Below are 25,391 nucleotides of genomic sequence, written 5' to 3' on the forward strand. Positions count from 1 at the left end.
ATTTTTCTTAACACTTTTCCTCTTTCTTTGTTCCTTTTTGCTGCTCTTTTTATTTCATTTATTTATTTTTTGTTGTCTCCTCTCTTCCCTCTGTAATAGCTCTAGTTCCTCCACTCCCTAAGATAAAAGATGCTGTGTTGAGATGAGGTGCATCCATTGGTACCATCCTAAACTGGTCTGTGTGGCACAGGTACAGGGAAGAGAAGCTTGGGCTGGCAAGGGGATACCTGGGCCTGCAGGACCTTACATGTGACCTGCTGCCACCACAGGCATGTATATTAGGGTATGTCTTCGTTGCAGAGTTAACTTGTGCTCTTCCTTGGGTGTTGCCCCTAACCCAGCTGCGGTCCACTGGACAACTACCCTCTTTATTTAAGAGCAATGAAGATCCTTCACTTGATGATTAACAGATGAAATAAAAGTGTAGGAATAAAAGCCAGGAACAGCAGGTTGTTGTATCTATGGATTTATGTATTTCAATATAATAGAACATAAAGTGCTCTAGGTGACTTTTACAGAAATTAAGATTTAGTCCCTGAAAAGATGCACACAAATCAGCAGTCTAACCTCACCCCCATATAACTTACATGAACCAACCATAACTGAATCAAAATATTCACACACACCCCCCCTTGCCTTCCCAAAAGCCTAGTGAAAAACAAGAGGAATCGAAGCTTTGTCTTCATTATCTAACCTGTTAAATAGACAGTTCCTACCTTGCAGAATCTTGTCCAAGGAATAAGGCCATCAAGAGAGCCTCCGCCTGTTGGACCTACACAACAAACCAACAGACTGGTTTCAGACGTGTTTATTTGAAATATCAATTAGGCTCAAGACTTAATGTAGGTGAAACCGATCTGTATTTACATATTAAATTCTAAGCATTTGTTTAGTTTCAGTTAGGGGTGTAAAAAAGAAGGAAGAGAAGCTGTTGATTTAACTGTTCGAATAGCTGGTGCAGAGCTAGCAAGCCAGTTTTGCAGAGTAGCCCCTCTAGGCAGTGTTCTGGAGAAGCAGAATGTACGCAAATGACAAACCGATGTTTTGACAGGCACCAGGAAGAGCAATCGAGAGCTCTGCTACAGATTTCATATTAATGAAGTAGGGTAGGAACTAATCCAAATACAGAGATAATCTAAAATTGTTATATACCAAGACATTTTCATCTTCAAAATAATTCTAGAAATGTGGTCCAATCATTCTCCATTTATTGGCAGAAGCCATCACACTGAAATTAGGACTATCCATGTGAGTTGAGAGAGAGATTTGGCCCATTAACTCATCGATCATCGCAACATCCTGTGAGATCAAGTATTATTCCCATTTCAGCTTTAGGTGACTTGCCAAAGGTCCCACAGAAAGCTTGTATCATAGCGAGGAATAAACCTCATATCCAGACTTCCAAGCCTACTCTTAACCACAGGATCCTTTTCTTTCCCATTAAAATCCTGTAGCGTACGTACGTGTTTTGATTTAAGGGAAAAGCCACAGACATTCCTTTAAAGGAAACTGTGGCCCAGTTGCCACAGCTACATCAACAGTTCAAAATCCCCCTAGGCACACCACAGAACTAGGGTAGTAGTGTATAGTTGTAGCTACGCTCACAGAGGACGAAGATTCGGTTACTTATTACTATTAAGTATTCCCACTACATTCACAACTGGATTTTCAACTATGAGGCATGGGACCCCCCAAAATCTCAGGGGAAACTATACATACAGGCCTGTCAACTGCAAGCCTTTCCAACTCTGACTCTGTCTAGTATCCTACTCCCAATATCAATCAATCAGACTAGCTCCAGGCACAAGGGAGAAATCTATTTTTTTTTTCTTTTTTCCCCCTATGTCCATCTAGAATGAGTCTCGGTTCCCAATACCATTGATAGTATCACAGCACAGACTATTCACACCCTCACATCTGAAAGAATGGATACAGGCTTTATCATCAGACAGCCAAACTCCATATACTAGTGAACTACATACAGCACAGAAGGAAGTCTTGAATTTATTGCAGCTAGTAAGGATTCTCCAATCAATCTCTCCAGCGCTAAGATTGAGTTTTATAACCCTAATGTAATGATAGGATGAAGGATATCTGTTTACAAACTTAAGTGGAGGTTATCACAGTTTGGGAATTTACCAAGTTGTAAAATACTAAACCAACAGAGAGATGTCAATAATCAATCTCTCTCTATCTAACAGTAGGAAACCTGTATTTTTTTTATGATGAATATATTCTGCCTTTGTTAATTATTACAGAATTTTAAAACACATAGAAAAGTGATCTAAACAATGGTAAATTATGTTACAAAAGGCTGCCAAACCTTTTAAAAATTTGATATTTGAGCTCTTGATAGAGCTAGAAAAAATGCTTTATAAACTGGACAGCTGGGATTTCCAATTTAGATTTTTTTTTTAAAAATATAACCCTTTATAAAATTTAAGGCTAATGGCAATGCTTCTGGGAATTAATAACAAAGTTTTGTTTTTTAAATTAAGTCTATCCTTCCTCTTATCCAAACACTACAGAATTAAATTAGTCAGGGTCTCTGAGAACCAGACAGGAAACTGACACCTTTTCGTTGTTCAAGTGGGAATACACAAAAATTGAACATTGAATTAGAGTTTAGCTAAGGACATGTAGGTGGGAAGAGCAGGAGATTTTTTTTAGCTTGACACATTCCTTTAACGCTGTCACAGGTCTCTTGGTCCAGCCCTGTCTTTTATGCACTGAGTCAAGACTGTATATAGCCGGTCCTGGTTTATGGGCAAGTGTAACATAAAAACCTGAGACAAAAATTACAGTTACTGGACTAAATGACCCATTTCTTCAAGGAATATTTCAGTGCCCTCTCAGAAGTAGATTTGGTCCCAATCCTGTAAACCCTTACTCAGCAGAAGTATGTGTGTGTGAGAGAGAGAGAGAGATCGGCAGGATCTAACCCTTACAGTATACTAACTATTCAGCATGTAGAGAAATGGAAAATGGCTTCAACACTAAGTGGGTGATCACAATACAACTCTATCTGTATTACAGAACACTGAATATTAATAGTTTAAAATTGAGCTACAGAGTATACCTATAAAAAAACCTACAAAATAAAAGTTTCTCCAAACGTAAAGTAACCATAGTAGATAATTGCAACAAAAAAAAAATAACAGTCCAACATGGTAGTAACTACAGCTGGTCAAAAAAATTTCAAAGTTTGACTTAAAAAAAGGCAAGGGAAAATAAGCTTTTCATTTTTTTCCTATGGAAAAGTTCAATCCATTTTTATCTAGCAATAAGTCACTTTTCCCTAGCAGTCAAACAAGCCATCTACTTACTTAATATAACCAAGAGGAAGGAACATAATAAAAGGGCTTGTAGATATAGTAAAATTTGTTATAGGATCATACCAAGAAGTTTCTCCCCCAGCATGCTCAACTGATCTGCATGAAGTCCCCTTTTAGTTACAGAAGAGAACTGCCAACTTAGCACTTCAGAAAGCTGAGACCATCTTGCACAAGGTGGGTTCAGAAAGAAGGACAAGTTCTAGAGAGAAAACATCATGTCCACAATCTTAAACACACATGAAATTTAGCATGAGCACAAGTGTGTGGTCAAAAAAGTAACACGGAGTTTACATAAAATATGCTGACGTTTGACGATAAATGAGGACTTCTACATAGATGGAAGGTCCAGCTGACTATGGAGAAGCAATTAACAATACTGATTGACTCTTGTTCTCCAAGAAAAAAGAAACCTCTCTGGGTTTAATCTAACCCAACAAACCATTCCATGTTACTGAAGAGCAGTGAATTAAATTACTGAATATTTACACTGGGAGAAGCCAAATAAACATCTGAAAATTGTAGTATCCTTTATCATGTTTTATACACCTAACAGTTTGCTTGGTTTTAAAAAAAGCACACACAAGAAACAAACCCTGATTGACCGACCCTCTCCCCCCCCCCCCCAAAAAAAAAAAATCCTAGATCCAGTAAGAACTGAACTTCAGAATAAAGATGAAAGAATGAATTATGTCAAATATTATGAATTAACATGGAAAGACAATCCACATCTCCCTTGTAAATTACACAGTAGTTTCAGGATACTGACTTACACTTTTAACATTCTATCTATCTTTCATGTCAACAACACTTAGAAGTAAGTATTCTGTAAATACCTTGGGTTCAGTAGTCAGCATGTTGTACCACAGAATGGAAGCCCATCCACTTGGAAGTTGGCTCACATTTGAGATCACAACAATGGGAAGGGATGTGGTCTATAAAAGAGAGGTTTTTGGAATTATTTGGGATACAGTTCTACTACTGTAGATACTTTATTACATATAAATTGATTTAGGTATATATACTATCATCTTTCATATACAATAAATACATTATCAATTTGTGATGAACATGGGCTATGTCTGTATAACTAATTAATTCTGATCAATATTGTGAAGTGGTTTTATGAAAAACTGCTGAATTACTAGTGTCTATATGCATGTGGATCCACTATTGCTGACATGGCCTGCAGCAGGTACACACCAGACAGGGGCAATGTGACATACTTAAGGTTAACAACGGCATTTAGACCTCATAAAGGTCATGCTAAAAAAGCAGTGGCATCCTTAGAAATCCTGTCATATAATGGGAAACACACAAAACACATCCAAGACTCACTAGTGAAGGAATGTAGTAAATGCTGGTAGAGACTGCTATTATGAAGTTTACAAAACAGTTCCCTATTTTCACATGATTATAACTTACCAAACCTTTTGGATTGATGTTTTCTATGTTAGCAAATTGGGGGGGGAGGGAGAGTTGAGGTTTTTTTGGGACTGGGGGAATGTGTTGGAATTGGTGGACATCCCTTCAACCAAGAAGTCAGGTTTACATCTCATTCAAAAGCTGGTACCTCCAGCAGCACTTCTAATGCTAGCCTGGGGCACTGGTTCAGGTCTGACCTGAAGGGAAGAGTGCTACCCAAAGAACTGCAGGTACCAATTCTGCAACATAGAGTATTCTTTGGGAGGTTTTATAAACCAGACCCAGCCTTACTTAGGTGCTGAGATTTGAAAGAATCAAAATACAAAGGCCCTATCGCTATATGCGGTGACACTAAGTATTATCAATGGATTTGAAAACAACAATGGAGGCAGAAAAAATGCTGAAAATTCTAATACACTAGAACCTTAATTTTATGAATACCACTCTTACAAACTCGTTTTTTTCCCCAAGAGGATAATAAAAATCACAACAAAAGTGATGATGATGAAGAACAAGCATGTCTTCAATGCATTGACAATTCCTTTGCACTGGCTTGAAGGACAAGAAAGCGATACAATGCACCATGGTGCACCATAACTTCTGTAATTCTGAGACATTCCTAAAAATTGAACTCAGGCCCCAATTATTTCATAGAAGAGGGGTTTCTACTGTACTTAAATAACAATCTCTGAATAAAATTACTCAGAATTAATTTCACCCCTATCTAATCTACGTAGTAACCTTACCTCTAGATCTACCACCAGCCCAGGCTGGCACAGCTGAGTTTCAAAGCTGAGGGAATGAAGTTCTTCTGTTACAATGAGGGGACCCTTTAAAAAACAATCATAGGGAATTAAATGATTAAGCTCAAATCCTTAAAACACTGGAAATAAGACATTTTAGGCTGTTAGGCTTGATATGTTAAATATTGTATGGGAACCCATTTAGTAAGGTACCTCTTACATCCCCAGCAGTGTATAAGCTATGAAGTTACTGTCAGTCCAAATAATGACATTTAGTATTCATTGGTTAATGTAAAAGCAAGACCCCTATAAGCCATTTTTCAAATATTCCAATTAAGTGGTTCTAGGGATTAGAAGAAGTGTCATTAGGCAGGGAAGGGAGCAGTTTGATGGTCTCCTGGCTTAGACAGAATGAGTCGTCATCCCTCACCCCCCCCCCATGATTTCCTTTTCTTCCTAACTTGTTTAGAAGATTGTATATTTTAGAAATGCCAATAAAATTGAGCACAAAGGGCAGTTTGTAGGTAATACCACAGGATAACTCTGCGTAATGTCATACAGCTTTGGACTCTATGGAAAACCAAAATGCTAATTTGTGCCCTGTTATCTAAAACTTTGAATCTGTTCCAATGGCCAAACATTGGGGTGAAGAGCGCCCTCTGCATAGGTTTATGGAGGGCACCCTCCATGGCAAATCTCACCCTATCCGGGAGGCGGGAGCCTTCACCTCTCCTGGAAACTTCTAGATGCTCCTGCCCTTAGGCTTGCAAGGGGTAATAGCAAGGGCACTGGATGTCGCACTTCCCCTAGAGCGCACATGGACATTTCAGCAGGAACTTCCTGGTCCCCTCCATGTCTGCTACTGATCAATCCCAGGGAATTCTGCCATTGGCAAAAATTCTTGTTAGAGCCATGCCGCCAGGGGGAGGAAGGCACAAAGGAAAAGCACCAAGCTGGGATCTTATATACATAGTATGGTGCCTATGTCTGTGATTCCAGGGCTTGCTTTCCCTGAGGTTTTAAGTTCCTACCCTGCTCTGCCCATTTTCCCCTTGAGGATTTTTCCATGGGATGGGCAGTTTGGCCCACTATCAGGCATTTAACAGTCCTTAATATTATTAAAAAAACTGGACCAAAAGAGGGGGGAGAAAAAGTCAGTGCTGCTTACCTCATTAGTTCTGCTTCCTGTATTTTTTTGTTCCTTTAATTGCTGCAGACAAAAAGAACAAACCAAAATACATGACAGTCCCAACTGAAAAAGTGACTGTTACAAATGAAAGATGTATTTACATAAATAAAGCAGCATTTGCACAGTCCCTTCTGCATAACTGGTCATGAACCTGCTGCATTAGTCTCTGATCCTCTTTAGCTCCCAAACATGGGAACCAGGGGATTTGACTGTAGATACAGTAGATAACTGCTATCCCTTTATAAAAGCATTCTGCTGTGAAAACAGATATTGCAACCTGACTTAATATCTTTTTATCATGCTGCAATGATTGTGTAGAAAAGGCCTTTCTTAGAGGCACAGCAACAGTTATTGATGAGCGTGGGATAGACTAAATAATGGATTATCATCAATGAGCATCCACCCTAAATCGGTCTAGGAGAATGTCGGCCGACTCTGTACCATTGTTAGTGCCCTATATATAGGTCTACGCAAATAGGAGAGAAGAATCCGGCATCTGAATCCTCCATTTGCATTTGATTCCTCTCCAGATAGGATGGATACTCGCTACCCTTCCTAAATCAGCATGGCAGTGAGATTATTTAGTCCACTAAATTTGTGGGCTGTTGTCTAAAAGCCCCTTCCCTAGACAATTCAGCTCTAACCTTTCTTTCCCAACACATCTAAAACCTCCCTACTCGTGGCTTGCTGCAGAATCCTTTCCAGAAACACTCTCCCTACTGCCCCAGCACCTCCACTGCTGCAGGTTTCCTCTCTTTTCCTCACAGAAACTGATGCCCTCGCTACAATTTATTAGCAAATGTTTGTTTCAGGCCACAGGGCAGTAACTACTTTCCAGTGTAGGAACAGATTACAAAGAGCGTGGCCTCCAGCTCTCCTAGGACCCAATCTTACTTTCACTCAAGTCAGTGGCATAACTCCTTATGTAGGGGACATTTGGCTATTTGGTACCACTAGGGTAGAAAGCAGCGGCACTTTAAAGCAGTAGAGAGTCAGTACTTAAAGGAATGCTTTCTGCAAACAGGGACTTGAGACATATTAGACAGTGATCTAAAAGTGGGAAGGCAAGAAAAGTGTACCCCACCAGATGCCTGAACTCTGCTGCTAGGCTTCCATTAGTGGATTCCTCCATGTTCATTACTTTTGTATTTGTTCCCAGAATGTTAAATTTTCTGAACCTACACAAAGAGAGGGGGGGAGTTATCCGACTTTAATTCATTTTAAAAATACCCAACATGGCAAAAAAAAAAAATGGGAAGAGTGCAGGTGCAACATACCCTTTTACTGTGTTCTTCTCATTCACGTCCCTGCAAAGGAGATTCAGATCTTTGTAAGTTCCAAAAGTAAACCGCACACATAGAGGGGAAAAAACAGGATTATTTTCTCTTATATTTGTAATTGATAGAGCTGGTTGAAAACTGGTAAAAATACTTGTGGAAAACAATGAATTTTTTTGCCAAAAAAAAAAATCAATGAAATTTCAAAACTCTTTGATCAGCTCCAGTAATCAAGAAAGCAAAATGTTTACTGGATTAAATGTATTTCACATCACACTGTATATTTTCCCCCAAAGTTTAGATTTCTCCAAGGTGCCTTTATAATCAAAGACAGCCCTTCACTTTACTACACTGTTTATAACTTTGGTACTCCATTGTAAAAGATAAGAGTTCATAAACTACTTTCATTCTAAACCCCTAATTTCAAGCACAAAAAGCTACCATTTAACTTGAAACAGTGTTGCCCAATACTCATGATTTTTATCATAAACCTCGTGATATTAGATGTTAAGTCCCAGATCCTGGAGTCAGATAACTATGCGAGAATCTGCTTGTTTTGTTTTGTTCAAGTAAGTTTCCAACCCTTGTAGTGTTTGTGGAGAAAAGCCTCACTGCACACTAAATAATAGAATTTAAATAAAAAAATAAATTATGTATTTGTTTTTTTTTTAAATCATCATTTTTCAGCCAATCATGATTTCTGAAGGCTGATTTTTGATGCCTGTTGTTGGCAACAGTGTTGAATTATCTCAAGCACATTGTTGGCTGACAGGTGAATTTTGTTTAGAAGGTTTGGTAACAGTCTGTTTGGAGTTTTCTGATTTGAATGTGAATAAGCAGAGGGGTTTGGTTTTTTTATAGTTAAGACATTTCTCAAATTTTTATCTTAGGGGGCTCTTTTTTGCATGTGGACAACTCAAAAATGGTTTTGTCTTAAAAGTTTAATCTTGTCATCTGTATAGTCCCCAATGTGGAATGCCTATTCTACTAACTTTGAGAGAGACTAGTTGATAATTAAAGCTGTACGTGAATGAAAATAGCAGTATAGGGTCAAATTCTGCTCTCAGATAGAATTAATGGGAATTGCATGCGCGCACACACAATTTACCCACACAGTGAGTGACTTTCCTTAGGAAATAAGGCTCCAGTACTACAATGAGCTCTGCATGGGTGGGACCTATGTGGAACTCACTGCAGGGCTGGGTCTATATCTTTCCCTGTGGTGCAAAGGTATATACTAGAAATGGAAGAGGATGGGGAACTGTTCTCTTGCACCTAGCAAAGAAGCAGAATTATAGTGAAAATAGGGGAAATGGCTCCTGTGGTAACTGATACAATGGGGCCCAAGGTCTACTCTGTCATTAAGTGTCTATCTTTTACTGGGGCAGATCATCATAACTATATACAGGATATGAAAAAGATGAAACATACTTATCAAATAAGACTTTCACTTTTAAATTATAATTCAGTTCTTGTAGCTTCACCAGCAATCTGGAAAGAGAAATCAGTACAGATGACTGCAACTGCAAAGGCTTTACTTCTCTCAGAAACATGGCTCCTCTTTTATTTTGGTGATGAACAAAATGGCTTCTTGATTTGCCAGTTCCTTTTAAAAATCAATGAGTCAGCATGAAATTTCCATCCTGCATTTAAATCAACAGACATTTTGCTACAGACTTCACTGGGAGTGTGACTAGTCCCTTTTGACTGACTGGATACTGCCCACTGATAAGTCATCTTTGATATATTTATTTTTTCTTTCCATTTTGAATAATAAACAGTGCCTGTACACAAGCTCTGAGCGCCCTACCATTTATTTGTAATTACAAAACCAAATAATGCAGTGCAGTTTAGCTCACCCCATTTTTCTGGAGCTCCAGCTCCTAATTAAATGCTAACGCACCAGACACTGACCTACACCTCAATTCACTGAATGCTTTTCAAAGGTAACAGTGAAACAAGTGGTCCCTGTAGAATGCCCTGGAGAGGCAATTCGACTCTATTTCAGACCAGGGATAGGGGTACAATCAAGAGTCCATGGCACTGATGGAGAACACTCTACCATCCAGCCCCTCTCTATTATAATCAAGGGGGATCTAGTGTGAGTTCCCATGCTAACTCAGAACTGTAGCAGTGTCTTACAAGGAGACTAGTATTATTGAGAACTACAGAACTATGCAAAAGACAGGAACTTTGAAGGCGAGGCCTGGAAGGGAACTGACTGTTAGCCATCATGGAAAGACCATTCCTAACCACTTTTATATGCAAAGAATTATTCTAAGTATAAGCAAAGAAAGTAAGTATATTATTAGCTGACACCTATGCAAACTAAAGGAGCTTCTGAAAGGCAAGGAGATATTGGCAAACTAACTGTAGTTCTAATCAAGGAAGTGTCATTAAATATGGTATAAAATGGCTAGTGCTAGAGCCCTACCAAATTCACGGCCATGAAAAATGCGTCACGGACCGTGAAATCTGGTCTCCCCCCATGAAATCTGGTCTTTTGTGCGCTTTTACCCTATATTATACAGATTTCACAGTGGAGACCAGTGTTTCTCGAATTGGGGGTCCTGACCCAAAAGGGAGTTGCAGGAGGGTCTCAAGGTTATTTGGGGGTCTGGGGGGGTGTCACGGTATTGCCACCCTTATTTCTGCACTGCCTTCAGAGCTGGGCAACCAGAGAGCGGCGGCTGTTGGCAAGGCGCCCAGCTCTGAAGGCAGCGCCCTGCCAGCAGCAGCGCAGAATTAAGCATGGCTGTGCCATACCATGCCACTCTTACTTCTGCACCGCTGCCTTCAGAGCTGGCGGCCAGAGAGTGGCAGGTGTTGACTGAGGGCCCAGCTCTGCAGGCAGCCGTGCAGAAGTAAAGGAGGCAATACCATACCACACCATCCTTACCTCTGCGCTGCTGCTGGCAATGGCTCTGCCTTCAGAGCTGGGATCCCGGCCAGCAGCCGCCGCTCTCCGAGCTGCCCAGCTCTGAAGGCAGTACCGCCGCCAGCAGCAGCACAGAAGGAAGGGTAGCAGAACCGCAACACCCCCTCCTACAATAACCTTGTGACCTCCCACAACTTCTTTTTGGGTCAGGATCCCTACAATTACAACACTGTGAAATTTCAGATTTAAAGAGCTGAAATCATGAAGCTTACAATTTTTTAAAATCCTATTACCGTGAAATTGACGAAAATGGACCAGGAATTTGGTAGGGCCTTCGCTATTGCTCAAGGGAAGAGGACAGGTTGGGGGGGGGGGTTAACTCCCCAAGACACCGCACCTGAGCGATCATGAATACAGCTTAGTGCTCCCTGGCTAGTCTGCTAATGGTGGTTCATCCCTCCTCACATCGAAGTGGTCTGAATGGTTTAGACTGAATGCCTTCAACTCCCTTCTGGCTACGGAGGCAGGACTGTCACTCAATACCAGGGCCCTGACCAAAGGAGTGAAGTCAGACGGTTCCAAACAGAATCTTGGTCAGTTCTCAGCCAGAAGGAAGTGGAGCAGTGAGTGGGAAGAGGGAGGAAGAAAGGTAGGGCCTAGGGAAATCCTGCCAGAACACTTTCTCTGTCACAGAGCGCTCACTATATTTTGTTTCTGGTCACTTAGCCAGATGGAAGGTTTTGCAGCCCTTTCAGCTACAGGAAGTCCAATGAGGGAATAGGCTTACCACAAAGAAAAAATTACCTCAGTTTTACTGTGAACTGCACTCCAGTTTTCAGGACCAATGGCCTCTGAGGATGAGTTGGCATGCACGGCTGCCTCTCCACCACAAAAGAACTGCAGGGGGAACAAAACCATGGACATTTTTAGCTACATTAGTACAATACTGTTAAAAAGTGATGACGCTTTCAGCACAAAACAGATTAGTCTAATTTATTTACTACAGTATTTTTAACAAATATCCACAATAAATTGGTACTGTGTGCACGTTCAGTTCCTATTTATTCAGGTACTAAATCTTTGGACTCTATTCTTACTAAAGTGATATGTTTTTAAGTTGGATGGAACTCTAAAAATATAAACTTTTATTTCATCAGGGCTTTTTTAAAAAAAAAAGCACTAAAAATAAAATTAAGTTTGAAGAAAAAAAAGCTACTTCACACAACTTTAAAAATCAAACGGCATGTAAATAATAAAGGACAGAACTGGTACAATCAGAGTGTAAACTAACAGAATGATCCATCTCACCTATCTACAGCACTATGGATTACTAAATTCTTAAAGTGTTCATACTGTGACTGGATGTCAGGCTCTAGGATGGTATTTCTCATCCTACTCGCGCAAGCACACTATGCATATAACTAAGGAAAATGGCAAGATTTAGGCCTTTATATCTTCTCAATTTGCACTGTTCCTAATGGAGCAGGAGCAGATTTCTGTCTTTTTCACCTGTGGGTTAGCTAGGGCGCTTGAGTGGGACTCAGGAACTGGGGCTTCTGTTCTCAGCTCAGACTGTTGTGGGATCTTGGACAAATCACTTTACCCCTTTGGACCTCTTCCCCTCCCACATCTCATCCGTCTTATCTGTTTAGACTGTAACTATTTCAGGGCAGGAATCCTATGTTACGTATTTGTACAGTGGGACCCTGATCTTGGATGGGGCCTCTAATTACTACTGGAATGTAAATAATTGCCTGGAGATGCAGGGCTAATCTGACTCATCCCAACTCCCACCCAAGGAAATAAGAGGTGGACAGTTTCTAAGGTATTCATCCTGCATGTATCTCTGTGGGTAGACCCCAGCTGCGCACACATGGAGCAGCTTGCAGGACTAGAGCCTAAAATCAGAAATGGACTAAGGGTCCAAAGCTTGATTCTGTGTGAACTGAAGACAGTGGCAAAACTCCCATTGACTTAAAGGTGCAGAATCAGGGGCTTAAACAGGAGAGTTTACAGGGAAAATCCTAGTAACAGACAGCCCAGTTTTTGTTTTTTGTGAAGAATAAAAGAAAATAGCAGGTGGGGCACTAACCCATGTACGTGACATGTTAAGTGGGGGGAGTCTACCATCCATTCACACAGACCAAACACACATATGCATCCATTACCTCTGAATGAGTTGTTTGAAAAGATTGCACGTGCGGTCTTGCAGGACTTGTTTGTTTTTTGTAATGGGATCTGGCTCATATGTAAATTTCTGCTCCAATTCCTCAAGCTTTTTAAGCTGCTGACGAACTTGCTGAAGACTCTCAGCAACAATGGTGAACCTGCAAAAAAACACATCTTATTGATTATTGTTACCAAACACTGGTATTACAGTAGTGCCCAGACACCACCCAGCTCTGTCTCCAATTAGTATGTTTCTAAGAGTCACACGGTCCTCAGGAACTTGTGAGCTTGTCTCAGTGGAAAAAAGACGATGATGATGATGTAGGTTTGGCAAGGATCTGTTGTTAGTGCAGGTAAACATTTAAATCTCCAGAATCTGCCCTCTTCGCCTCTCCTTCCCATGTAAGTACTGTGACCTATTTAAAGTAATAAGGAATGGAAGCATTTCCTCGAGTTACTAGCATCTGTTTTTTGGAGGATATGTTTTGGGTACTGGAGACAATGCATGCATTGTAAGGCTGCTTAAATAAATTGCTGTACTGCATTTGGTGCCATAATGGAGATTTCTATCCTCTCTACAGTGCATTAGCTCTGCAGCACAGGAAATTACATTTAAGCAATCTTAGGGCTAACATGACATATAGTCTTTAAAGTGCCACAAGTACTCCTTTTTCTTTTTATGACATATAAGGTAGTTTATATGATATTTAATAAGGAAAACTATATTTCTCCCCCAATTAGAGCCCTCATTCTCTAGGGATGCATTCTGATAATGGCAAATTCAGTGGGACTTGCATCATCTTACACCAGAAATTACAGTAGAACCCCATTTATCCAATCCTCTATTATCCAGCTCTCCCTATTAAACAACCAAGGCACACAGGTCCAGAAGCAAGCAATCTCTCCTGCTGCCACTAGATGGCACTGCAGCCTTATACCTTCCCATTCTCTGGATTATCAGATCTGGCCCCTGTCTCAATTAGATCAGATAAATGGGGTTCTGCTGTAACTTGTCCTTAGTTTCTCCTTCATGTGTCAATTTACAACATTTAATCGGCACAAATACTTCCTAGAGGACTTCAACCTTAACACCAAGGCTCAATTCGGCCTCTGGAACATAAAAAGGCAAATTGTACTTCACGTACAGAAAGTTATACAAGAAAGGCAGACAATGTTTTCTTCAGACTTCCTCGAAAAGAATGAATACAATACAACATTATATAACTTTCAGGAGCACAGTGAAATATGCTTGTTGGTTCTCTTGTGGGTAAAAAAAATTACAATTTTAATAACAGTAAATTGACTGTGGGCCAAAATACTCTAAGCATGCCCATTTTCAAATATATTTGCTTATCAGACTTTCCTTCGTGGTATGTTTCAAAACCCCTGGGGTCAGTTGAATTGCGATGTAGAGACTTACCAATTTTGTAGCTGGTCGAGGCAAGCATTGGGTGGACCACCAATACAAGCAATTTGTTGTCTATGCTTCCATTCAACAAGCTCTTCATTAATCAAAGCACTTTGTGTGTGCTCTGATATATTCAACAGGTTTATTATTTTGGTCACCACTTCCTAAAGAGAATATCAGATTCCTCTGTTTAATTATATTTTAAGTACATTTAATTATTTGCTTTATCAATTAATGCTGCATCTCACAAAACTTTGCAAGGAGCTCTGAATAATAGAAAATCTACTCTGCTAACATGAACTTGGAGAGCTGCTCTTTTTCCTCAACCAGCAGAGTATTTGCTACACAAAGAGAAGAGACAAAGACTGCTAACCCCGCTGACTTCTCCCAAGTGACTAACCTTAGATTCCCCAATTCTGCAATGACCTCTATGCAAGCGGACCCTGGTGCCCATACAGACTCATTGCAGAATTGGGGCTTACAGTATTACAAGACATGTATGACTATTTAAGAAGGGTTTAAACAAACAAAAAAAACAGCACTTTCTAGCATCACCAATGAGATATGACACATTTCCTTTCCCGTGATTGCACCAGCTTTAGCTGGTTAAATAAGTGTTCAAAATGAAAAGGCTGGTTTAGTAAGAAAAATCCTAAAATAGAAGCAGTACAATTGCTTTAAGAGGTTTGGACTCCCAATAACAATGCAAAGGGCACAAGAACATTTAAACTGGTGTTAACAATCAAGCTGCTTCTTTGTTTAAAACCATGGTTCTTTTATATCCTATGATAAGCCAAGCCAAAAGAGAACAAAAGTGCATATTTTCAAACTAAAGTATTCTGGAGCATCACCTTTCGCTTAAGGTCAAGTGTTAGAAACATCTTCTGGAGGAGAAGCTGTTCTTTCTTATATTCATCCTGTGCCACTCCATTGGGTTCATTTTCTAGAAAATAAAATCAAACAATAGAATAAGAAATATTTTGTGTGGGGGAGGGTGGGGGAAATTGTTTCTACTTTCAGTTAGACATTAGGAAGTCTGCAAAAGCTGATGGCAGCAGAGTCCGTACAAAGTGCTGAGGAGCCAAGTGGCTGGAGAGAAAATCCTGGCATTGTCTCTTCCTGTTTGGCTCTTTCCTGTTGGTTGCTGAAAGATTTCAAGAAGGGGAAAACCACATCCTTTCTTCTGCTTGAAAATATTAATTTAATTTAAAAGCTCAGTAGTTCTCAATTACATTCACACTCAGGTTTCACGAGGGATTTAGACCAGGGCATCACCAAAATTACTCAACTGGCAGTGTCCAGATTATACTATGCTGTTTAATGCTTAGAAAGATGTTCAAAAACTCCTCAGTTCTCCTTTTGAACAAATAGCCCAGTTTTCAAAACATGCAAGATGACAAATCCTCATTAATGGCTAGTCACTTTCCAACTTTGGTTTTGAAAAATGAAGCCTTTGTAGAATGTTCCAAGAACAGAACCAACCAACTTTAATCACTCCGGTCCCAATTCTACTGAAGTTAGTGGCAAAACTCCTATTAACTTAAATGGTGCAGGATCAAGGCCTTTTGCGGAGGCAGAAGGGGAGAGAAGAGAGAGCTCCTCTAACTCAAGAACAGAAATTCATACTTTCTCCAAATTTTTAGACATTGGGGAGAAACTCCTTAGCAGAGACAAAGTAAGTCAAGTTTCAGCCCATAAAGAATTTTTATCTCAAAACTAGTAACTGACTGAAAACAAGGATCTATATAATTAATATGCAATCAATTTATATGTATATTTTAGAGGTGTACAAGTGCATCTCTATTTAAAGTTATAAAATTTCATAATAAAATTACTTATGTATGCAACGAATACACAAGAGCAGGGAGAAGCCCAAGCTCCAGAGATAAGATCTAGGGCTGTACTGTCTCAAAATTCATGGGGTTTTGGAGTTGGGGTTTCTAGTAACGATGCAAAGGACAAAAGAACATTTAGATTGGTATTAAAAAGGCTTTCCAACTTTACATAACGGTGGGCATTGTGAGGTGAAATATTTTAGGGATGAATTTTCATAGCATAAGTAGGCAGAACAAGTAAAATTAAACCCAACAATTGGCACATCTCTGAATTTGGCTGTCTCTAAATCCTGATTACTGGTACAATCTAATAAAAACAAATTTCTGTACTGTACTTGAGATTTCTTATGGATGAATCTCACCTCTGTTCTGTAAGGTTTTGCATTTAAAGTCATATTCATCTTGCACATCCTCTAGAGTCTTGATGTCTTGTTCTACTTCCTACGAAGCATCAACATCGTAAAACACAGTTAGTCAAATAGACTTGGTCATATGAGACTTTTACTGATTGGCAATCATGTGATACCAGCTACTTGGAGGCCATAAAAGACTAGGATTGGAAGAAACCTCAGGAGGTCATCTAGTCCATCCCCCTGCTCAAAGCAAAAAGAAGGTAGTAAGAAAAATCCCCAAACTAACCACTGCCTTCTCTGCCAACGGAAAGTTCACTTGTAATAAAATGGGGCTAAATTCTGACCTTGCATAGTCCCACACAACTTTAATGAGGTGAGGAGAATTTGTGCACGACATGAGGCAGAATTTGGCCAGTGAATGGCATTTAACGATGTTGGGACAAATCCTTCAGCCCTCACTCAGGAAAACTCTCATGAAAGTCAGAGTAAGCACTACAGGATTTGTCCTACAGAAGATTATCAATCAAGATGAAGTTATTTTAAAAAAAAATGTGCAGGGCAAAGCCATAGAAGCAGGTCTGACTTATACAAGCGGACGATCTGGCTTCTGATAATTTTTATGAATGAACTATATATAATTTCTCAAACTACCTCCTTTCTTCTACGGTATTGCTTAAAATAGATAGATATCTGACAATCTAATCTCTATCTATCCATCCATCCATCCCATTTTAAAACTTTCTCCTGCTGTGTTTGAAATTTGGGAAATCTGGTATAGCCAAGACTAAACTAAAAATCTGATTCCAGCCACAGTGTGACAGGCATTGTGGACATCCTGCATCTCAGTACCATTGAATAGTGATTAGGTAAAGATTTTAAAACATTTTACTGGTGGTAAAAAGCTGGAAAAAAAAAAAACCCTACTGCTGAATTCATGATTTCCCTTTCACAACTTAGACACTAAAAATATTTTCCTGTTATTAGAAAAATAAATGTAGATCTCCAAGCAAAGCCTACAGTCCCACTTTCACTTACCACAACGTTGTTCTTCACACTCCTGACTTTCATATCAAGCTCCTTCTGTTTGTCCAGCATTACAGTATTCTGTATGTTCCCTACCTGCATCTGCAGTAGAGAGAACAAAATCAAAGAAAAATATTGGGTTTTTTGGTTTTGATTAACACAAGCTACAGTGTATTTGGTGCCATAATGACGCCTCTAACAAAGCACACTTTGTTCTGATAGTTAATGAGCAATTGTTATATACATCATGGTCAAAGAATTAGGTTTAAATAACTGGAAATAGAGGAAGGCTATAATAAGGAAAGGGACTGGGGTGTGTGTGAAAATATATAAACTTTGCCTTTTGGGTGACACGTACTTTATATCAGTGGCTCTCAAACTAGGAGCACCACTTGTTCAGCAAAAGCCCCTGGCGGGCTGGGCCAGTTTGTTTACCTGCCGTGTCTGCGGGAAGCGGTGTAGGCCGAGAGATGTGCTGGCCGCCCTTCCCGCAGCCCCCATTGGCCTGGAGCAGTGAACCACGGCCAATGGGAGCCGCGATCGGCCCAACCTGCAGACGTGGCAGGTAAACAAACCGGCCCAGCCCGCCAGGGGCTTTCCCTGAACAAGCGGCTGCCCTAATTTGAGAACACTGCTGTAAGGGACTTTCCTGTGTGCTTGGAATGTTTACAGTTTGGCTTTATGACACAGAGCTCTTTGTGTGTTATCACAATGGCTTCCTTCACCTACTAACTTACAGTATACTGGAATGGGCCAATTTTGGATTGTAACACCAAAGTACTGATTCATCACAAATGAGTCATCTATTACTATCTAATACCTGAGGTGCTACATTTTGCAATATGAACTTTTGTCTGCACCAAATGTGTGAGTGTGGGTTTTTTACAATCTTTATTACCAAAAAATGTGACTGGTCCCGGGGGGGAATAAAAAAGGAAAAAACAAGAAGATTTACTCTAACAGGTGAAGAAGGGAACACCCTGGGTCCTTTACATTTTTTACCTATTAATTTAGTGGGCAGAGAAGGGTTCCATGGAAAACACAAGATGGTAAAGAAATATTTAGAGAGCAAATGAAAAAATGAGAGACTGTTGCATCAAGATCACAGACAGAAGCTACAGAAAACTAGGAAGGATCAGGTGGTCACCACAGGGCAGGTAGAGAGGTACACTGCAGAAAGGAAGCCGGCTAGAATCCCACTGATGTTGGAAACGCTGGAAGGGCAAAGGCAAGTCTTACAGCTGAGTCATAAAAAAACCTAATAAGGTTGTTTAAATATTCTCCTTACTACAGCAATGGTAAAACTATATATTATTCTTACATTTAACTAATCAAAAGTAAATATGAGCAGGCTAGGCCACTTTGAGTCCATTATCAAAAGTAAAACACCACAATAAAATCCAGTTTAGAAAATCAAACTGGCTTCTTTTTGTAAGTATCATCTAGCTCTGGACTACAAAGGCAGCTGAGGCCTTGAATTCCCGCACAGGGAGAAAGTTAACTTCCTTTTTCTTTAAACTATGCCTAGACAAGCAAACAATTTAAAATAAACCACATCTTGTGCGGTGGATGTTTGTGATACACCCAATCAAGCTTCCTCTTTTAAAACAGGAGGTGATGGGCAAAAGGAGAAAGCACATATGGTTCTGCTTTCAATCTGTCACTCTGTTTGGGTGGCTGTAACTGCAGCAGCGAGAGAGAAGGAATTACCTGGTCTGACGACTGGGCACTGCTCAATATTTTCCTTTCTTCCTTCAGACAGTTGAAGATTGTCATTGCCATTTGTATTGGGTCTTCTTGAAAATGATCCTGGTTGCACAGCATTAGAATAGTCCATTATTAGTACACACCAACCACTCCAGTTCTCATGTCTTTGATGAAACCGACAGACAAAAAGCTTAGCAGGTGGTGGATATATGTGAGCCAAGATGTGGTGTGGAGATGCACTGCCTCAGTAGGAGCTATCAGGTCAGGCACAGTGTCCCCTAGAACTACAGGAAGCATGAATGCTGTGTCACCCTTTCCAAGAGTGCAGAATCCAATATCCTCTTGTCTACCCCAAGGGCCACTCCCCACCCACTTTCAGGAAGTCTAGTACTGCTGTAGGTGCTGGTTTTGCAGGGTTCTTGCACCTACTGGGTCCTGCTCTGCTCAGGGGAAGGCTCCTTGCTCCATATGAACCCAGTTAGTGCTTGGCACAAATCTAACCCTATCATTTGAGATGTGTACAGAGTGCTTGTACGGGGCCAACTGCGAGACAGCAAGACAAAACAGGTAGCTGCACTATCCTAAGCTTGGCTGAACAGAAGAAAGACCGAGGAGGTCCAGCTATCGGTAGGACTCCCTACCCTCTTTGCATTAGGGAGCACTGTTCTGCAATAGCTGCAACCTTGTGGAATAATGTGTTTCGGGGGTGGGGAGGCAGCATTGTGCCCAGTGAATCCACTAACTAATAAAATCCACCAGGTCCACATTCTGCAGTGTCCTACAATATATTAATCCCCAAATGCTGTATTCCCTTTCCTCTTTAGTTCAGTATCATGTTTCTCTGCCCACAGTACGATATTGTCATTAGTATTGTGGATTTTACTCTTTATAACTTGCCACTGTCAACCAAATTACTGAAACTGTTACTGCCTCTACTGACTTTACTGGAGACTAACATGTTATCTAATCCTTGCCATAACATAAACCACTTTTGTTTCTTTGGTATAATCCTACAGAGCCTGGAGCTGCAGAACACATGCAGGGAACACTTGATCTTTTCACTGAGATTCTTCACTAGAATCTGTTTCTTGGTACAGATTCTACAATGTTGTTTCACAGGCAAATTCTCTTGCTTCTGGATAGTTTTCAGACTATTTTGTTTTTAATAGGTATGAGAACTGTATTTTAAAATGTTTGCTGGAATCTCGTTTAAAAAGAATCTGGAAAACACCTATAAATCCACCTTCCCTATTTTCAAGTTGATTAATTTATTACTGAAATCAAGTAATAAAAGAAATGGATGGGTGAAATTTCTTTTAACCAAAGTCCCTCTGCTAAGTTTTTTGTGGCTCCAAAACTTCTTTGAAAAATTTTTTCTTTCCCAGATTACAGCATAACACCCCCACACAAACTCCTGGGAAACTGAATAAATAGGAAAAAGTAAAGAACTTACACAAAGGGCTACCAAATAAACATAGTAAACAAACTGGAAAAAAATCATTTCTTTAAACTGTTATAGTACTCAGGAGTTACATGTACCATTCAGAAGTTTTAAGAAAAAACCTCAGAGGGGGTATGACCTTTAACTTGATTGTGTTTAAGTTAGAAGAATATTCTCTTGAATAAAATAAGACCCTAATAAAATGACAGTAGTATGCCTGTGTGAATCAAAACAAGTTACACACATACCTGAAGATTACGTTTGCTTTTCCTGATGTTGTGTTGCAACAAAAAGTTGTTTTCTATTAAAAACCGACTGAACTGATCGTCTAGCTGTGACAGGAGGTCATGGAACAATACTGTAGCAAATGAAACGTTGTTGGCAGCATGCTCCCTAGAATATTTAAGGCATCTTTAATATTAAATGCAACCGTTAAACTGATATTTTAGAAAAATACGGTAAGTGAATGCATTTTTTTCAGATTCTGGTATTAGTTTTTAAAAGCATTGAATAGGCATCTGTAGATTTCACTCAATTCCACTCTCTGTAACCATTTTATTCCTTCATTATCATCTCAAATGAATACTACTTTCTTTGCTTTTTTCTTAGGGTTACTCTTCAACATTGTGTATTTGCACATGTATTTTTCCTTAATCTCTACTATACTGAGGAGCTGGAAGTGGGATGTAGTCATTTGCATGTTAATGAAGCTCTATAAAAAGATATTCTCTAGAGATTTTAACAATACTTCAGTTTGCTAGTGGAGATGAAGCTAAACACCTGGCTCATATATCCCTTTAATAATAATTGCCCATCTCTCTCTGGTGGACAAGCCAAACAGGGAAACTGCTGTGTACCCCTGAGCAGCCAACACCTGCACTACCCAAGAGGCCCAGACCAGATTGTTAAGTGCTGGAAGGAAGTCCATGGGAAACAGTGACTAGCAGCCACATAGGCAACTACTAAATGTCTGTCCCCATCGCCCAATGGTCACTCTCACAAAAATTTACTGAACAGTTTGCTGCCCTTGTATTTTACTGCCCTAAGTGGCTGCTTGCTCTCACTGTACAACAGAGGTGACCTTGTTCTTAGACGTGCATGCATGGTTATCCATGAGAGCCATCGGCACACAAGGCCAGAACCTGCCACCATATATTTCAAAGGCATCACCAGTCAACTAATATAATGGCAAATTCCTATATACATTACAGCACGTTGCTCTCACCAGTCTTGATTTTCCAGCCATTGTGCCAGATACTGTCTGATTTCCATGGGAAAGCTGTCATCATACAGCTGGTGTACTTGTTCCAAGAATTTGGAATCAAGTTGCTGCAACTGATACCACTGAGTCATCCTGTGGAATCAAGATGAATAAAGTTTAATAAAATTACACAAATCTTTTTCATACCTACATCCCAGTACAAGGTATTTAAGAAGAAATGTTCAGCTCTACTATCTAAACATATTTTTTGATGGAAAATGTTTTTCTAACTAAACTAAATTTTGGGGGGAAATTCTGTTCACAGAAAATTTTCAGGTTTTTGTCCAAAAAAAAAAAAAAAAAAGACCCCAGGAAATGTTTGGTTCTCGGGTTTTCAGAAATTCCCAAAAATGTCAAGAAAATTTTGACAATTTTATTTGCATGGAAATAAACATCCTTTCCCAGCCAGCTCTGATTAAGGGTATGATGCAAAGAAGAATTGTAAAATTTACATCTTTATTTAATGGAGAGTCAACTTAAAAAAGAAATCACACTTCTCTTTGAAAACTCTTACCTATTTTTTTTATAATTAACGTTTAAGATTGCTATAACAGTGATCCCTGTCCAATCTGTTAATTTTGTACATTTGACAGCACTTTGCATAGAGACAGTTTCAGTGTTTTCCCAATGCAGTCCTAGACCTTGCAATGGGGCTCTGTGCAGGAGCAGCAGGCTGTCTGCATATTGTATATTGCAGGACTGAGGTCTCTCATTCAGTTCCCCTTCTGCGTGGATGAATTTTTAATCCATCAATAGGAGAATGAAGAACTTAAGAGACCTAAAAATGTGACTGCAAACCCATAAAAATGGTCAGGGAACTCAAGTGAAGGCATAGTACCTGAAACTACATTTAACTCAATACTGAAAACTGGATAGGATCTCTTTAAATGGAAAAATATAAAGAAACTCTACCTGCTTCCTCCCCTGCCCCACATCATGACTACTCAGGCTTTGTCTTCACTGCAGTTAATCTGAGTTACCTAGATTGGAGCTAACTCCTCAGTTAGCCTACCTTGAGTGAGAGTGGCCACAGTACGAAATAACACTTGAGCCACAGAGCAATTGCATTACTATGCAGAGTGACTGGGTTAGCAGTAGAGCTGGTCAAGAATTTGATAACTTTTATGTCAGAAAATGCCGACTGATCGTAGCCAAACACTTTGCACAAAAGTGTCGGTAAGAGACAGACTTACCCCAGAAAAGCCAGTAGCCCAGTGGTTAGGGCTTCAAGTCCTTGCTTTGCCTGATCTGGAGCAAGGACTCGCATGTCCCAGATAAGTGACCTAACTAGCAGGTCATAGAGCCAGTCTTTTTCTCTGACCCAATGAACATTTAACTCATTTATACAAAGGGGAACAGCTCCAACAGGACACAGAGAGAGAGAGAGACCCACTAACTCTATAGCCTAGTGTAGGGCACTCACCTGGAATGTGATGGACCCTAAGCATCAGGCTGTTGGCTGTTCTGAAGTGGGTCAGTATCCCCCTCTCTGGTGGGTCTCTCCCATTGGTTTTTCATGGAAAATTTTCAAAAGGTCTCAGTTTCATCCCGATGCAGAAAAGGATTTTTTTTATTTCAAATGTTTGTGGAATAAGACCGCTGCCCTCCCAGCTCTAATTAGTAGCAGAGAGGGTTGTGTTAGTAGCCCTGATGAGTTGTGCTAACTTGAACAGTAGCCTACTGGTTAAAAGGTTTCATGTGTAGAAGGGACTAGAGTTAGGGCAATACTTGAGTTATAACTCGAGTTATCTTTGCAGCGAAGACAAGCCCTAACAATAGAGAAGCAAAAAGTGAAGACCTGTATAGTTGGGGGGAGGCACCAAAGGGAGATTATATTAGAGTGTATAAAATTAGTGGTTGGCTTGTTCAGATGTTGGATAGCATTTTCAAAGTCCATTTTCAGAAGTATTTAAGTCAGAGGGGTCTTGGTAGATAATCAGCTGAACATGAGCTTGCAGGGCAATCCAATGGCTAAGGCAGCAAATGTGATATTGTGGCCCAGTTTTAAGAAGGGGCATCTTGAGAAGCAGTAGGGAACTGGTCTCGCCTCTGTCTAGGAAATTAGTGAGACTATTGGAGTACTGCGTCCAATTCTCATGTCCAGAATTTAAAAGAAGTTGACACATTGGAAAAGGTTCAGAAAGATCGTAAGAATGATCTGAGGTCCGAAAAGCCTGCCTCCGTGACAGCCTAAGGAAGCTCAATCTGTTTATCTTATTGAAGATCACCTCTATAAGTACCTACTCAGGGAAAAGATTTCTCATATTAGAAAGCTCTTTAATTTAGCAGACAAAAAGCATAACCAGGTCTGTAAGCTGAAGAGAGACTAATTCAGGCTTGAAATATGGTGAAAATTTTCAACAGTGAGAGTTGTTAATCACTGGAAGAAGTTACCTACAGATGTAGTGGATTCTCCATAACTGAGTCTTTTAAAAAGATGCTCTAGCTCAGTGATACTCATGACTTCAGTGGTTCAGGAGCCAAATTAGCAATCAACATTGCCCAAAAGAGCCACAGTAGGGCGAATTCATTGTTTCACTTACTATATATTCATATTTAAACAGTATGATGGGAAATATATAATAAAATAACTGGTCATTTTGCTGTGAGATTAACTTATCAACTACAACTGGTTAATACAGTATTTCCCAAAGTGTGGTACACGTACCCCTGGCGGTGAAAGGATTTCAAGGGGTACGCGGCAGAATTTTTTATTTTACTTTATCATTTTTTTAGCAGCAGAAAACAATTCACTAAAATTTAATATATAAGAATGGTGTACACTTGTACAGTAGAAATCCAGGTTTACATTGTAACTAATATGATAACGCATTCAGTAACATCTAATAGCACAGCAGAGCCGACACAAACCACGCGTGCGTGTTACCGTGGCTTGGGCAATACATGTGCCTTTGTGGCACGCGCAGAAGTCAGACTGACGGATAAAAGATAAAAGTGAATAACTACTCGTAGTAATCTAAAGATCGTAGCAAGTACATACTTGGCATGTATTAATATACAAAATTTCTCTTTGTTTTTGTTAAACCCATTTACAATGGATCACTGGCTAAAAACAGGAAGTTTGAAATGTACAAAAGAAAATTGTGAAGGAAATACGAATGCTAGTGATAATTATGCCAAAAAATGCAGTGATATGGCTACATCAGACAATTGTGACAACAAAATTAGTGAACCGTGTGAACCATCTGTAAGTTTATTGAACGTATCAGCTGCAAAGAAAACGAAAAAAGATCGCAAATATGTTGAATATCTTAAACTGGGATTTTTGCGGACTGGCGACGAGGTGGACCCTGTTCCACTATGTGTGATTTGTTATGAGACTCTCACAA

The 25,391-nt window shown here is 39.8% G+C and overlaps 1 protein-coding gene across 2 annotated transcripts in view; it reads right to left on the reverse strand.

Annotated features, from left to right (window-relative positions):
* The window catches only part of STAT1 (signal transducer and activator of transcription 1), a 44,145-nt gene that overhangs the window by 13,085 nt on the left and 5,669 nt on the right, over positions 1-25,391 (reverse strand). For both annotated transcript variants that reach the window (XM_073306195.2, XM_073306194.2), the window contains exons 2-18: positions 22,006-22,134; positions 21,029-21,173; positions 19,343-19,441; positions 17,645-17,734; positions 16,619-16,697; positions 15,273-15,364; positions 14,434-14,585; positions 13,013-13,171; positions 11,649-11,741; positions 9,398-9,457; positions 7,967-7,996; positions 7,774-7,867; positions 6,669-6,710; positions 5,504-5,587; positions 4,169-4,267; positions 3,399-3,534; positions 717-772 (exon numbers count right to left, since the gene is read on the reverse strand). In XM_073306195.2, coding sequence (XP_073162296.1) covers positions 717-772; positions 3,399-3,534; positions 4,169-4,267; positions 5,504-5,587; positions 6,669-6,710; positions 7,774-7,867; positions 7,967-7,996; positions 9,398-9,457; positions 11,649-11,741; positions 13,013-13,171; positions 14,434-14,585; positions 15,273-15,364; positions 16,619-16,697; positions 17,645-17,734; positions 19,343-19,441; positions 21,029-21,173; positions 22,006-22,133 — 1,638 coding nt within the window. In that variant the 5' untranslated portion in view covers position 22,134. The remainder of the gene's footprint in view (positions 1-716; positions 773-3,398; positions 3,535-4,168; positions 4,268-5,503; positions 5,588-6,668; positions 6,711-7,773; positions 7,868-7,966; positions 7,997-9,397; positions 9,458-11,648; positions 11,742-13,012; positions 13,172-14,433; positions 14,586-15,272; positions 15,365-16,618; positions 16,698-17,644; positions 17,735-19,342; positions 19,442-21,028; positions 21,174-22,005; positions 22,135-25,391) is intronic.

This window comes from Lepidochelys kempii, chromosome 11, assembly GCF_965140285.1.
Source record: "Lepidochelys kempii isolate rLepKem1 chromosome 11, rLepKem1.hap1, whole genome shotgun sequence".
In the NCBI taxonomy this organism is placed as follows: domain Eukaryota; kingdom Metazoa; phylum Chordata; order Testudines; family Cheloniidae; genus Lepidochelys; species Lepidochelys kempii.